The 13,816-nt window shown below is 46.5% G+C and overlaps 3 protein-coding genes across 3 annotated transcripts; 2 read left to right on the top strand and 1 right to left on the bottom strand.

Annotated features, from left to right (window-relative positions):
* Window positions 1-296: 296 nt before the first annotated feature.
* Window positions 297-638, top strand: EDB93DRAFT_1103754 (uncharacterized protein; the record flags this gene model as incomplete). The annotated part of the gene is made up of 1 exon (XM_041447336.1): window positions 297-638. The coding sequence occupies one exon, from the start codon at window positions 297-299 to the stop codon at window positions 636-638; it is 342 nt and encodes a 113-aa protein (XP_041307996.1).
* A 5,707-nt stretch (window positions 639-6,345) lies between these two features.
* On the bottom strand, window positions 6,346-7,226 carry EDB93DRAFT_1279957 (uncharacterized protein; the record flags this gene model as incomplete). Its single annotated transcript, XM_041454436.1, has 2 exons — window positions 6,346-6,669; window positions 7,008-7,226. 2 exons carry the CDS (start codon window positions 7,224-7,226, stop codon window positions 6,412-6,414), a joined length of 477 nt encoding a protein of 158 aa, XP_041307995.1. The 3' UTR covers window positions 6,346-6,411.
* A 994-nt stretch (window positions 7,227-8,220) lies between these two features.
* EDB93DRAFT_1250138 (uncharacterized protein) lies at window positions 8,221-8,801 on the top strand (the record flags this gene model as incomplete). Its single annotated transcript, XM_041452957.1, has 4 exons — window positions 8,221-8,287; window positions 8,341-8,427; window positions 8,474-8,541; window positions 8,625-8,801. 4 exons carry the CDS (start codon window positions 8,221-8,223, stop codon window positions 8,799-8,801), a joined length of 399 nt encoding a protein of 132 aa, XP_041307994.1.
* Window positions 8,802-13,816: the final 5,015 nt, after the last annotated feature.

The following is a 13,816-nucleotide window of genomic DNA, read 5'->3' as shown; positions in this document are numbered from 1 at the left end:
CAGCGCAGCTGGAAAAATCTCAGGTAACATTTAACTTGATGTAACAAAACCAACACTTCATAACTGTTTTGTCCAGTGGTTTGTCAAAGCCTTCAAGCTCATCAATAAGCCTGCCATTATACAACAAGTAAGATCAAATTTCATTATTTGATCTTGGCCACTGATATGAGGTGCACTGGTAGGCTTTCTCACTCTGCACAACTGGGATTGATAGCTCATTCAACCTTTCATTTGACAGCCTGACAAGTATTGAAGCATGTCACATGCTTCATGATTTGCCACAAACAGCTTCAGACATGTGGGAGCACATTCAATCATATTGTCTAAGTCAACCTGTTACTACTAGTGGCAAAGATGCTGCTGCTACTGTCTCTATGCCTGAGGATACTGTCAATGACAAAGAGGAACCAGGGGATGATGCTTCATTGGAGCTTCTTCTGCAGTTTTTAGTGTCAGGAAAGAAGTGTGCACCTGATTGGTACAGAATTGATGCAGATAGGTCACTGATTGTTTATACTGCCACTGATTGTTTTAAGGAAGTTTCTACCAGTGTTCCTAATGGTGAACCCATTCAATTAAGAAGGGGCAAGCACATATGTGTCACAAACAAACAATATGGTGCATTTGAGGAGCATTAGCATATACTAGTATAGTAATATGTCTTGAAATCGCATGAATACAAAGTGTCACACATTTAGGTTCATCAGCTGAATTTGCATGTGACTGTCACAAAAATAGGTTAGGTTCATCAGGCTTGCAATGGTGTGACGAACCTAAGGTTGAAATTATACAGTAGTACTACTAGTAGTCGGTACTGTCTTTCTCATTTCCCACATATATTTCACTACTAACTAGTGTTTCAAGTTTACTAAGTACTACTAGCCTGTGGACTGCTACTACTACTCTTCACTGCTTTGTTAACTTGCTGCTGCTATTGCTTCTGAAACTTTTTTTTAATATTTTTTTTTCATATGTAATCTACTTTTCACTTGAAATGCAATGTTTTGCAGTCATTTTTCTCTCAAAAAGTGTGATTAAGTGTCATATCCCGTGTTCCAGACCCAGACCTATCACACAAACCATTTCTGAGTTTCTGAATCCAGCCGACTTCTATCTATCATCTGGATCTGATCCGCGTCTAACTTCCATGCCTTATCCCTTTGTATGTTCCCTCTAAAGTTAGACCATCTCATTTTCCATATCTTGTTTCATTTCTGCCTTTATTTTCCTATGTCTTCATGTCCATCTTCATTTACTATTTTCCAATAGACTAGTGTATGACTTTTCTATATTGTTACAAGAACATCTAGACACTTGGGCCCCTACCATTTTTCTCCTTATCCTCCTCGTCTCAGCCCTTGCATCACACCCTTACCCTGACCTTACTCGTGTTATCCTCATCATCCTTGCATTCCCCTTTGCTCTCTACTTGTTGCTTCAGCAAAGCCAGTACATCTGGCCAGACCCTTTCTCTGACGAAGCATACCCATGCTCCGTTTCACCTGATGACTGATCTTGTGGACAGTCCCCTTAACCCTTACCATCCGGACTGGTAACCTATGACACAATGCACACCGCATTCCCTTTGCCCTATTTCCTTTCTTGATCTATGACTTGGTGCGCAGTCGCACATTGTACTTATACTTAGCTCCACAGTTGCACAATCGTGCCCCTGCCTGTTTCACTTCCTGTTTCTGTTCTTTGACTCATTTCTTATCTGCATATTCTGGTTCACCTATGACTCACCTCGAACATGCCTTCCTTTTCTAGTATCACCCTTTGACCAGTTCCTCTTCCGGAAGTAGAAGTTATCATCCACTAATACACTTCCTCTCCTCTATATAAAATTGCTACCATGTATCTAGTTCCTTAACTTGAATCTACTTGGTTCTTGACCTCCTACTTCTAACAAGAGTGATTCCTTCAGCCTAGCCAGCTGTCTATATTCTACTTTCTTATCTGCTCATTGCGGATAAGTCTTTAGTCTTGATCTTTACTCATCGACTTTATCAATGAGCAAAGCCCCTGTTACTAGTTGGACTTCTGTCCTTCTATTAATGCAGATCTTACAATTAACCTTCAGGTGTCGTAAGCCTTGGCAGATACGCTTATCGTCGGGCCCCACTTGACATAAGCTACCCAATTTGGACATAGGTGTTGAACCTTGCTTGCTGAAGCCTTGCCAAGCAAGACTCCTAACTTTGGGCTAGCCCAGAGATGTCCTCGACCGTTGACAACACACGCTCTGTTTGAGCGTCGCCAACAGACACCATCCAAGTCCATAACATATATGCTCCGTCCACAGCCTTGCACAGCTTTGGACTGTGCTGGCTGATTCTCCATTATGTCCTCTGTAGTATATAAACTCTGTAGAATCTTTGTACTACCTTAGTTCAAATATTATCTTAGACTCTGCTCATTCCCTCCTCTGTCCGTCTTGAGTTCTTCTCTTGTCGACCTCCACTAAAGTCTTCGGGTTGATCCCTATAGACTTATCACCTCCGCCTCTACCTCTGGTAGTCCTCCGCTGTTTCCCTTCTAGTTCAGACATCATCTGGATTAGTTTTATCACCTGTTCCCGAACATCCGCCAGAACTCCCGTGCATTGGACATCGGACTCTGGACATTGTCCATTAGCCTTTGGAAGTTAGGGGCATGTACTCAGGTAAGGGGTGCAGCGCACAAGCTGAAGCCAAGCCCTTCGGATTTGACCCTTGAGCATGTTCTTAACATTAAGTCACAAACATGTAGAAAATAAGTGAAATACGGCTCATTACTGGGGTGCTGATAGGGAATCAGCCCTAGCGTCGCATCACTTAGTTGTCCTTGATATTGGACACACTCATGGTTGTTCAGTTGCAATGCACTATGATGTGCAGCAGCGAGAGCTAGCTCACACAAACCACAAGCACAACCTGGCTGGCTTAGATATAGCCACACTTACAATAGCCAATAGTAAAGTTGCCTCAGCCATGCTGCAAAGTTCACAGCCTGGGTTATCTAATAAGTATTCTGTGCCAAACAATTTTGTAACTTCACCCCGCAAGAAATCGCATACAGTTAATTCGAGTCATTGTTTTTGCTGCAGAGCTCCTGGTCACTTGCCAGCAGATTGCACAGCTGACACAACTGTCGCAGGAAAACCTGTTGCCCCGCTCACTACAGGCACATGAAGCAAGCATGCACTCACTCACTACATCCAATGGGAAGCACTTCTGCTTCAATTGGGCCAGCAGTTCTGTCTGCTCATTCGGTAATGGGTGCAAGAATGCCCACTCCTGCAGCCTGTGCGGAGATGCCTCCCACAGTGCCAGCAGCTGCAAAGCTCACTCCTGATCCCTGCATAGTTGTTACTCCACTTATCGCATTACAAGTGGAGGAACTTCTTCGTAAATATAGTATATTCGATGACTGGCAACATATAGTATATGGTATACGCAATGGCTTTAATGTTGGTGTCAACACCCCCCCATCTAAAACTTATACATTTCGACAATCACACTTCTTCCTTGCTCAATCCTTCTATTATCGACTCATACATTACATCCAAACAGATTGCTGGACGTTACTCTACTGGTTTCAGCCCTTTGGAATTAGAACTTTTAATTGGACCTTTCCGTACGTCACCCCTGGGCTTGGTGCCCAAGCCCAACTCCAGCAAATTTCAAATAGTTCAAGATCTTTATTACCCCTGCAACCTACCCAATATTTGTTCTGTGAATGTGGATATAAATCCTAATGATTTCCCCATGGTTTGGGGCACCTTTGACGACACCACGTCTCTCATTCTCTCCTTACCCTCTGGCTGTGTGGCTGCAACCTTCAACATATCCTCAGCTTATCACATTGTTCCGGTCTCCCCCTCACAGCAGAATTCTCTCTGCATATTTTGGAGAGGCATTGTTTATGTAGACCATGCCCTAATGTTTGGGCTCTCTTCCAGTGCTGGTGTCTTCGGCTCTGTGGCAGATATGCTCGTAGCCTTGTACAACAAAGCAGGTTTTGATTTGATCCGAAAATGAGTGGATGACTTCTTAGTGATAAGGCTTCCTCATCAGTCATGAACCAAAGAGGAATTTATAGCACTAACAAGTTACTGTGGTGTTCCTTGGAGCCTTGAAAAGCTGCGCCGTTTTGCATTAGTTCAGAGATACATCAGTTTTGACTGGGATCTTGAATGCAAACTTGTCTCACTCCCAGAGGAGAAGTTCCTAAAAGTGCAACAATTGATTATCAGCTGGTGAGCCATTGGTGCATCCTTTATGGCAAAAGAGGCAGCTGGCCTTCATGACAAGCTAGTGCATGTTGCATGTATTTTCCCCTAAATCCACCCTTTCTTAAGGTCTATTGCACTGTTTGCAGCCAGTTTTTGCTCCACTGGGGCACACCTTCACCCATCATCTGCCGTTGCTGCAAACCTTCCATGGATCCAACTATTGCTATCAATTCTTCCCAACCGTGTTCCAATCACCATGTCCTCTCCAATAGACATTGGTTGGTGGGGTGACACCAGTACCTTGTTCAGCATCGGCATTGTTATCAAGGATTGTTGGGCCGTCTGGTGTTGGGCACCGGGATTCAAGGTTGGGCCATCACGCACATTCGACATTGGTTGTGCTGAGGCAGTAGCAGTTGAGTTAGGGTTCTGAGTAGCCCTCCATCTAGGTAGCTTTCTCAATTCATGTGCACCTTTGCCCGTGTTCCTAATTATTTCGCAAGGTATTATTTCAAAGGAAGCACAGTCAAATCTCTGCTACCTCATCCATTCAGACAACGCCGGCATTGTTGCAGTAACCAACAAAGGCTGCTCCCGCAATGCAGAGACAAACACAGTGTTGAAGCACGTTTATCGCCTGCAAGCAGAAAGTTGTATATGCCTATCAGCAGTTTATGTTGCATCCCACTGTAAAGAGTAGATCTGGTCTGGGCTCCACTGAATGTGAGTCCCTAGTCCTGAGGGATGTGAGTATGCTTTGTCCCAAGAGACAACCTAAAAACTACCTTGATAATGCAAGGGAAGTCTTACACAGTTAGAGAGTAGACAATATATTGGAAGAAAACCTCTTCAATGCTCATCCGTAGTTCCGAGACTACTTCCGAAGTACCGAGAAACTTGTCCGATGCGACCGAAGGTTGTCCGAGGCTGCAAAAGTGTTGTCCGAAGTAGCGTGATGCCTTCCAAGGCTTGCAAAAGCTGTCCGAAGGTATATATATGTCGGTGTGTCGATGTGTCGGTATGTCGGTGTGTTGAATAACAGTATAAAACTTTTGCGCAACGTCCGAAGTCCAGAACAATGCTAATCTATTGGGGCTTGAGGATAAACGAAGTGCGAACTGGGCAGCGGTTTAGCCAGACAATTGTTCCAAATGAACTAGGATCAATTGCGCAGTTTATGATTATACCAAGGTGACTCTACTAATTACTACTCGAAGTATGGGAAGTGAAGTGCCCTATCAGTAGCCAGCGAGCGAGATTATATCCTACTTCCGTGAGAGGCCAGAATCCATAGGCGAAACTAGTAGCGAGATAAGCAAGTCTGAACCTATGTAATAAGCCACGAGGCATGCAAGAATACAAGTATACATGTAATAAGCCGCAATGCGTGCTGCTTATACATATTCCAAGGCTCCCGACTGTTACGACTTGGATGGTATCTGTTGGCGACACTCAAACAGAGCGTGTGTTGTCAACAGGTCAAGGACGTCCTTGGGCTAGCCCAAGGTTAGGGGTCTTACTTGGCGAGGCTTCGGCAAGTAAGATTTGACGCCTATGTCCAAATCGGGTAGCTTATGTCACGCGGATGCGAGACGATAAGCTATATCGGCCTAGGCTTACAACACCCGAAGGTTAATTGTAAGATCGTCATTAATTAGAAGGACAGAAGTCCGACTAGTTAACAGGGGCTTTACTCATCGACGAAGTCGAGGAGTAAAGGTCGAGACTATAGGCTTATCCGCGAAGAGCAGATAAGAAGATAGAATATAGACTGCTGGCGAGGCAGAAAGGATCACTCTGGTGAGAGTAGGAGGTCAAGAACCAAGTAGATTCAAGTTAGGGAATATGTTACATGGTAGCGAGTTTATATAGAGGATAGGAAGCGTATTAGTGGGTGATAACTCGTACTACCAAGAGAAGCAATCGGTAAAGGGTATGACCATAAAAGGAAGGCACGTTCGAGGTGAGACACGGGTGAATCCTGAACGTGCAGATAAGAAAGTGAGTCAAAGATCAAAATGAGAAGTGAAACGCGCAGGGGCACGATCGTGCAACTGCGGAGCTAAGTATAAGTCGCATGTGCGACTGCGCACTGAGTCAGAGATCAAGAAAGGAAATGGGGCAAAGGGGATGCATCGTGCATCGTATCATAGGTTACCGTCCTGACGGTAAGGGCAAGGGGACTGTCCACAGGATCAGTCAGGTGGTGGAATGGAGCATGGGTATGCTTCGTCAGCAAAAGGATCCGGCCAGATGTACTGGCTCTGCTGAAGCGACAGGTAGAGAGCGAAGGGGAATGCAAGGATGACAAGGATGACAAGGGTAAGGTCGGGGTAAGGGTATGATGCGAGGGCTGATACGAGGAGGATTAGGAGAAAAATGGTAGGGGCCCAAGCGTCTAGATGTTCTTGTAGCACCGACAGGATGCCGATGGGATTGTTATCCATGTAGTACTAAGACATAGTCAACATATAGTCAGAATAAAGGAAAACGCACCAGCGAAGTCAAAAGGACAAGGATAGGACATGGTATGGTAACTTGCGAGGTTCGGATGGGTCTCAGAACATGAAAAACTGCCTGCGGAAGGTTTGGACAAGTGCGTGCGGCCTTCGGAAGGTCAAGGGAGGTCGGGGAATGGTATAAACGTAGGTATTGGATTGCCTGGTTTTGAGCCCAGCGCTGCGGCCATTGTTACACCGCTGCAACATAGCAGATGCCCTCTCTCAAGGAGATATTGCAGCCACCAAGCAAGGTTTCCCTGGAGCCTCAGACCCAGTCTCAATTCCACTACCTTCACATCTCGTGGACAAGCTAATCCCATGGTCATCATGATGCTCCACAACTCATTGCCAACTTCGCCATCCATGCATTCCCTTCCAAGCCCTGCACCACCATCATCATTAGAGTTGGTACCCTCCTCGCTTCGCCCACCTTGTAAAGCACCTGAACAAATTTTACTCTGGTGTGGAGTGAACTCTCCACCCCCTTCAACTATTGATAACCCAATCATTTGCCACATCACCAGCCTTGCAAATCGAGCATCCCTTTGTGATACAGCGAGTTACAGAGCCGTTCTTCGAAAATTCCATTTATTTTGTGACATTTTCTCAGTTCCCGAAACTGAGCAGCTTCCAGCATCATTTGAACTGCTTCACTCATTTGCCTTATGGGCTGTCATGGACCCAGAACCCAGAACCCAGTGACCCAATCCTATCATCAGCCATCCAAACCCCATTCGAACCAGTATCAGTGGGCGTCACCCAAAAATATTTGTCTGCAGTGTGAGCATGGCACGTGGCCCAAGGTTGGCCCCCACCCTTATCAGACGTCCACCACAGCCACATTAACTGGTCTCTCCGAGGGCTCAAGAACCTGCAGAGCAATCACCAAAAGCCCCTCCACCCACCAATCACTTTGCCAATGCTGACAGCCCTTAAGGCCACACTCTCACTCTCAGATCCTTTCGATACCTGCATCTGGGCAATGGCGTCCTGTGCATTTTTCGGAATGATGCGCTTTGGCAAAGTGTCAGTAGCTTCATGAGGAGCCTTTTCGCCCACCAAACATCTCACAAGAGCAAATGCCTTCTTTGGCTCAGACCTACGGGGTAGCCCATATGCATGTTTAGATCTCCCTTCAGCCAAAATGGCTCATGCGGGAGAGATTCAGTCAGTCTTTCTCAATGAACAAGGAGACCTTTATCCTCTCGACGCCCTTCATAACCTGGCCCTAGTCATGCCAGCACTGTTGAGCGACCTTTTGTTCTCATGGCACAATGGTAAGGGCAATTAGTGATGTGCATGGCCCAGCTTGAGGCCCTGGGCTGGCCCAAGCTGGGCCCAGTCCAGGCCTAAGTCATGGCCTGAGGAAGGCTTTGGCCTGGGCTTGGGTTTTGAGAAGCCTGAGCCACAGCTTTGGCATGTTCAGTGGCACTGCCATAGAAGCAATGTGTAGGTACCCATTCAAAAGCCTATGATCATGATATACTAAACAACACATTTCAGATGCCTGGTAATGCATTCAACTTACGTTATGACAAGTTGGTCATAGCTGTTGGTGCTTACTCACAAAGTATGTGGACTGTAGTACCATGATCCATATCATTCTGACAAAATTAATGATAGCATTCAATGTACCTGGCATCAAGGAGCATGCACATTTCCTCAAAGATGTGCGAGATGCTCGGGCAATCAGGACACGCATAATAGATTGTAAGTGTATCTACTTGTTGTGATAGACACTGCTTACCTTGCCTAGGTTTTGAGCAGGCCAATCAACCTGTCCTCTCTGACGTCCAATGCCGAAACTTGCTCAACTTCTGCATTGTTGGTAAGTATCTGGTCTCTAATGACATTTAATTCTCTATGGTGATACAACACTTCATAACTTTTTACATCCAATCTTCTAGTGTATGATCATATTTGATCAACACCATGGTCCACCACCTGCCGCAGCCACTACCCTACTCCAGCAACAACCAGCGTCTAGCGCATGCGCCCAGCACACGCCAACATTTTCTGGTGTGGCTAAGGTGAATGCGGACAACACTTTGGTGAAGGAGAAAGGAAGGTGCTGGGGAAAATAGAAAGCAGAAGAGGAATAAGTGAAAGAAAGTCATCGAGGAGACAAACAAGGTGCGCTGCCCACTCCCAACCTGCCTAATCCTCTGCAACTGACTGCCATGTGACATCGGCCTACTGAGCCACGGCCTGTTGGGCTCAAGCCCCCAGCTTGGGCCTGGCTTGGGCTCACAGCTCAGGCTCTGATTTTCCTAAGCCTGAGCCGCTCCAAGCCAAGCCTAAGCCGTGGCTTTGAGCCCAAGCCAGGCCAGAACATCACTAACTGGGCAATGTTCGGCCCATGGCAAAGGTGCATGCACTCGAATGAATCAATGTAATCCTCGTTGCTTGGGGATGGGGAACTTCCTTCAGTCATTCCTTCCAGATCGGGGGAGCATCCTTTTATTTAGCAAAGACAATCGACCCAGAAATCATTCGTATCACAGGGTGCTGGAAATCCTTAGCCTACGAAACATACATATGGGCATTCAAACAAATCTCGTCACAGCACCTCGCCAATGAAACCTCTCGATAAGGCCGCCTCCACATGTAGTTGGGCTGAGCAGCTAGAGCTGTGGATGTTCCGGCATGATGGATGAGCGGCTCCACCTGCTTGCATACCTCCCCGATAGTGTTGCCACAGTCCAGTTCTGAACTTTGGTTCAGACCTGAATGCTCCCGGAACGGACTGCAGGTTCAGTCCTAGGTTCGACATAGCACAAGGACCGAACTGATTATTAGGTTCAGTGTTCGGCTGCTGCCTGAATACTGTGGACCTGTTTGAACCTGTTTGAACCCATCCGAACGTGTTCTTAGATTCTTTGCATGATCCACCAGTATCTGCTCTGATCTTCTGGCAACGGGCATGTCAATTGATCTCGGGACAATCAACAGCGGGTCTGACTTTGCAGCCAAAACACCCAACACATTTCCATTGGCGACATCTGACTTCCTTGGTAATCCACTCAATGTTCTGGTAAGCCCAATGTTAATCAAATGTTAATCTTTATGCAGACTATAATGTCTTTTATGTTCAGAACATATCCACAGGTTTCTCATTCCGGTACCTCAAGCTTCAACATCAAGCGACTGCATGGCAACAGTATGTGTTACAAGAACATCTAGACGCTTGGGCCCCTACCATTTTTCTCCTCATCCCTCTCGTATCAGCCCTCGCATCATACCCTTACCCCGACCTCACCCTTGTCATTCTTGTCATCCTCGCATTCCCGTTCGCCCTCTACCTGTCGCTTCAGCAGAGCCAGTACATCTGGCCGGATCCTTTCGCTGATGAAGCATACTCATGCTCTGTTCCACCACCTGACTGATCCTGTGGACAGTCCCCTTGCCCCTACCATCCGGACGGTAACCTATGATATGATGCACGATGCATCCCCTTTGCCCTTTTCCCTTTTTCGATCTTTGACTCAGTGCGCAGTCGCACATGTTACTTATACTTAGCTCCGCAGCTGCACGATCGTGCCCCTGCGCGTTTCACTTCTTATTTTGACCTTTGACTCACTTTCTTATCAAGCACGTTCTGGTTCACCCGTGCCTCACCCCCGAACGTGCCTTCCTTTTATGGTTATGCCCTTTACTGTTTACTTCACTTGGTAGTACAAGTTATCACCCACTAATACACCTCCTGTCCTCTATATAAACTCGCTACCATGTACCATATTCCCTAACTTTAATCTACTTGGTTCTTGACCTCCTACTCTTACCAGAGTAATCCTTTCTGCCTTGCCAGCAGTCTATATTCTATCTTCTTATCTGCTCACCGCAGATAAGCCTATAGTCTCGATCTTTACTCATCGACTTCGTTGACGAGCAAAGCCCCTGTTAACTAGTAGGACTTCTGTCCTTCTAATTAATGATGATCTTACGATTAACCTTCGGGTGTTGTAAGCCTTGGCAGATACAGCTCATCATCTAGCACCCGCTTGACGTAAGCTACCCGATTTGGACATAGGCAGTCAAATCTTACTTGCCGAAGCCTCGCCAAGTAAGACCCCTAACCTTGGGCTAGCCCAAGGACGTCCTCGACCGTTGACGACACATGCTCTGTTTGAGTGTCGCCAACAGATACCATCCAAGTCGTAACAGTATGTTCAAGGTGCGTCTTTTTTTTTATCTCTTATCACAAGTTTTAGTATAAATGAGCTACTAACTACAGGTTCAATCTCCACCCTCCTTGCTGCACAAATGTCATGCGCACTTGGATCTGATGGCCAACTCAAAGATGCTAGTGCCATCGATTGGTACAATGATCCCAACGACGACACCCCCATGTTTCCTCCACCTCTGCCTCCTGCATCCAATGGCAAGCTAACTAACTTCGTGTCTTGTTGCTCAGGCCGAGCCGTCAAACCAACAGAAAAAATCTGCCATGCTGCCAACACAGCTCCAGCCAAATGAGTGGCTCCAGCAGCCCCCCAAGGACAGCCCGCACCCAAGCAAGTGCAATGTGGGTCCCGTCTGGTCCATCACCGTGATGACAACAACAACAACAACAACAACAACAACAACAACGAACCCCCTGCGCTAGAGGATTGTTCAGACAATGAAGAAGAGGCCAAGGACAACAACAAAGAGGAAGCTTACGAAAGGACCAAGGCATTTGGAGACGAGGATCGTGAGGATCGCAAGCATGAGAAGAAAGAGGAGCGCAGTGGGGACTTGAAGGTAGTGTTTACTCAGGAGAAGGGACGCATCAATCCACACACCCAAGAACGCAAAGACGGCTGGTGGTGCAAGATATGCAGGTATGTTTTTACTTTTACTTTGAACATCACTGAACTAACGTCAATTCAAGAGCCAATGATGTACCCACAAATCAATGCTTTTTCAAAGGCAGTGTTTCGACTCACCACACCCATATCGCTCACAATGCGAAGTGTCACTTTCCGATTTACTGCAACCGCTGCAACCAACGAGGTATCAAGATGCATGAGCAGGGCAGCAACTTGCGAACCTACCGTATGGCGCGCGATTCCAGTCCTCGAGTATCTCCAGCAAACTTGGCAGAACATGGCCAGTTCTTTGAAGTTCAACTACTTTTCAGATGTGATTAACTCTGGCCTCGACAACATTCACAAATGGTACCACAAAATCAACAAAACCGATGTTTATTTTGTTTGCCTCAGTACGTATTTTATTTACTATGATGCCCTATCTAATGTATGATACAGCACTCAATCCTAACTACAAGGTGGCATATGTGAAGGGTAAATGGGAGCCTCACAACTTCGACGAGGGCATGAGAAGCTTGCGGAAGGTTTTCGACAAGTACTATCATCACAATTCCTTGCCCGCTGATGCAGAGCCAGCTGTCATGGCCCCTTCCTCACTTGCTCACAATGGGTCATACGGCCATAGCTGGATGTGCGATGCTGTCAAAACTCGTGTCACAAATGATGCCGCAAACCGAAGACCTTGCCAGGAGCTCGACGACTACCTTGCTGCCCCATTAGAGGATGTTGAGAATATAGTGGCATGGTGGGGGGTGAGTTTTTTTGCATTGTGTTTCCTTGCAAGTTGACTTAAAATGCCTTTAGCACCATTCCATTCAATATCCCACCATCTCTCGCATTGCGAAGGATTACCTCGCTATTCAAGGCTCAGCCGTTGCATCTGAACGAGCCTTTTCAAGTTGTGGCATCACTGGGACCACGCGCCGTAATTGTTTGTTGCCAACAACATTCGAGGCCCTTCAGCTATTGAAGAGTGGATACCGTCAAGGCCATATATCCACAACGGTTCAAGCTGAGTTTGCCGCTGCTCATGAACACTTTGCCATGGATGAAATTTAGCTACTCATTTACTGTTCATGTATTTCTTGCAATTTTTGCCAATTTATATGTAGCATTCGAGCATTTGAACACATTCACAAGGGTCCGGTCCAGTGTTCGCCCTCCTTGCCTGAACGCAACCGATGGTCTGGTTCGGCATTCACATTTAGAGGCCCCAGAACCAAACCGAACCGGACTTCGGCACCACTACTCCCCGATCTAACGCTCGGACCAGCCCAACACACACAGGTCATGCCTCAGACTCTCCTCGAGCCAGACAAAGCTGGATTATGCTTGCTCGTGCATGTTCGGCATCGCTCGGCACAAGCTTACACACTTATCCTGCACAGCATCACAGTCAGTCACAATCACGTGAGGTGGGTAGAATCCGCACGACCTCTACCTTATCTCTACAGTATCCTATATTGCAAATTTGCACACCTCTTGCTCTGCACCACTTCAAAGTCTCCTACAACGGTTATCTACATCGTTACATCTTTATCAAGTTACAGCCATTACAGGGACGCAAGAGACAACGATGTTTCACGGTACAAACTATCGAGAAGACTTTAAGCCGTCGTTGTTTGCAATTGCCGGTGCCAGAGACACCGGGGTTAGAACTTCAAAGACTCGAGAGTCGATGGCTTCCAAAGTGGAGCACGTTACAATTACTGGGCTGGTGAGCGAAACTCAAGTAGTGCTGAGCGACCACAATTGCAAGTGGACTGCATCGGATTGCAATGTGCAGCCATCATACCGAGTCAGCAAGCCCTCTAACTCAAGCTTAGTGGACCATGAACAAGACCAAGCACGATCAATCATTTCCAGATCTGTTAAAACGTTCACATTGCTCGAGAAGTACCAAAATTTGTCCAAAAACAACTACTGATTGACGCGACACTAGGCATTAATGTACCATCAACCATGATATCAAACCGAGAGCAGAAACATAGCTCACTGTTGTGATGTTCTGCTCAGGCTTCCGGTTTAATTACTGCCACCACCACCAAGCGCTCTGCAATATGTGAATTCATATGTCTAAGCGCACAGGTGAGTCATGTGGTTGAATCCTGCTTGCTCAGTGACTCACATCAGCTACACAAGCCAAGCCCGAGCAGCAGTCGCCTTTCTTTGAAGGGTTGCAATTGTCATTCTTTCTACCACACTGGGCACTGACAGACATAGATGCTGTCAAAGCACAAACAAGGGGAAGGAAGGAGAAACACATTTTCTGTGGGAGCTAGTATGAA

This window comes from Suillus bovinus, assembly GCF_016758785.1.
Source record: "Suillus bovinus strain UH-Sbo-P2 chromosome Unknown EDB93scaffold_25, whole genome shotgun sequence".
NCBI lineage: Eukaryota > Fungi > Basidiomycota > Agaricomycetes > Boletales > Suillaceae > Suillus > Suillus bovinus.
Note: the sequence above shows the minus strand (reverse complement) of the source record. Positions and strands in the feature narration are given on the sequence as shown.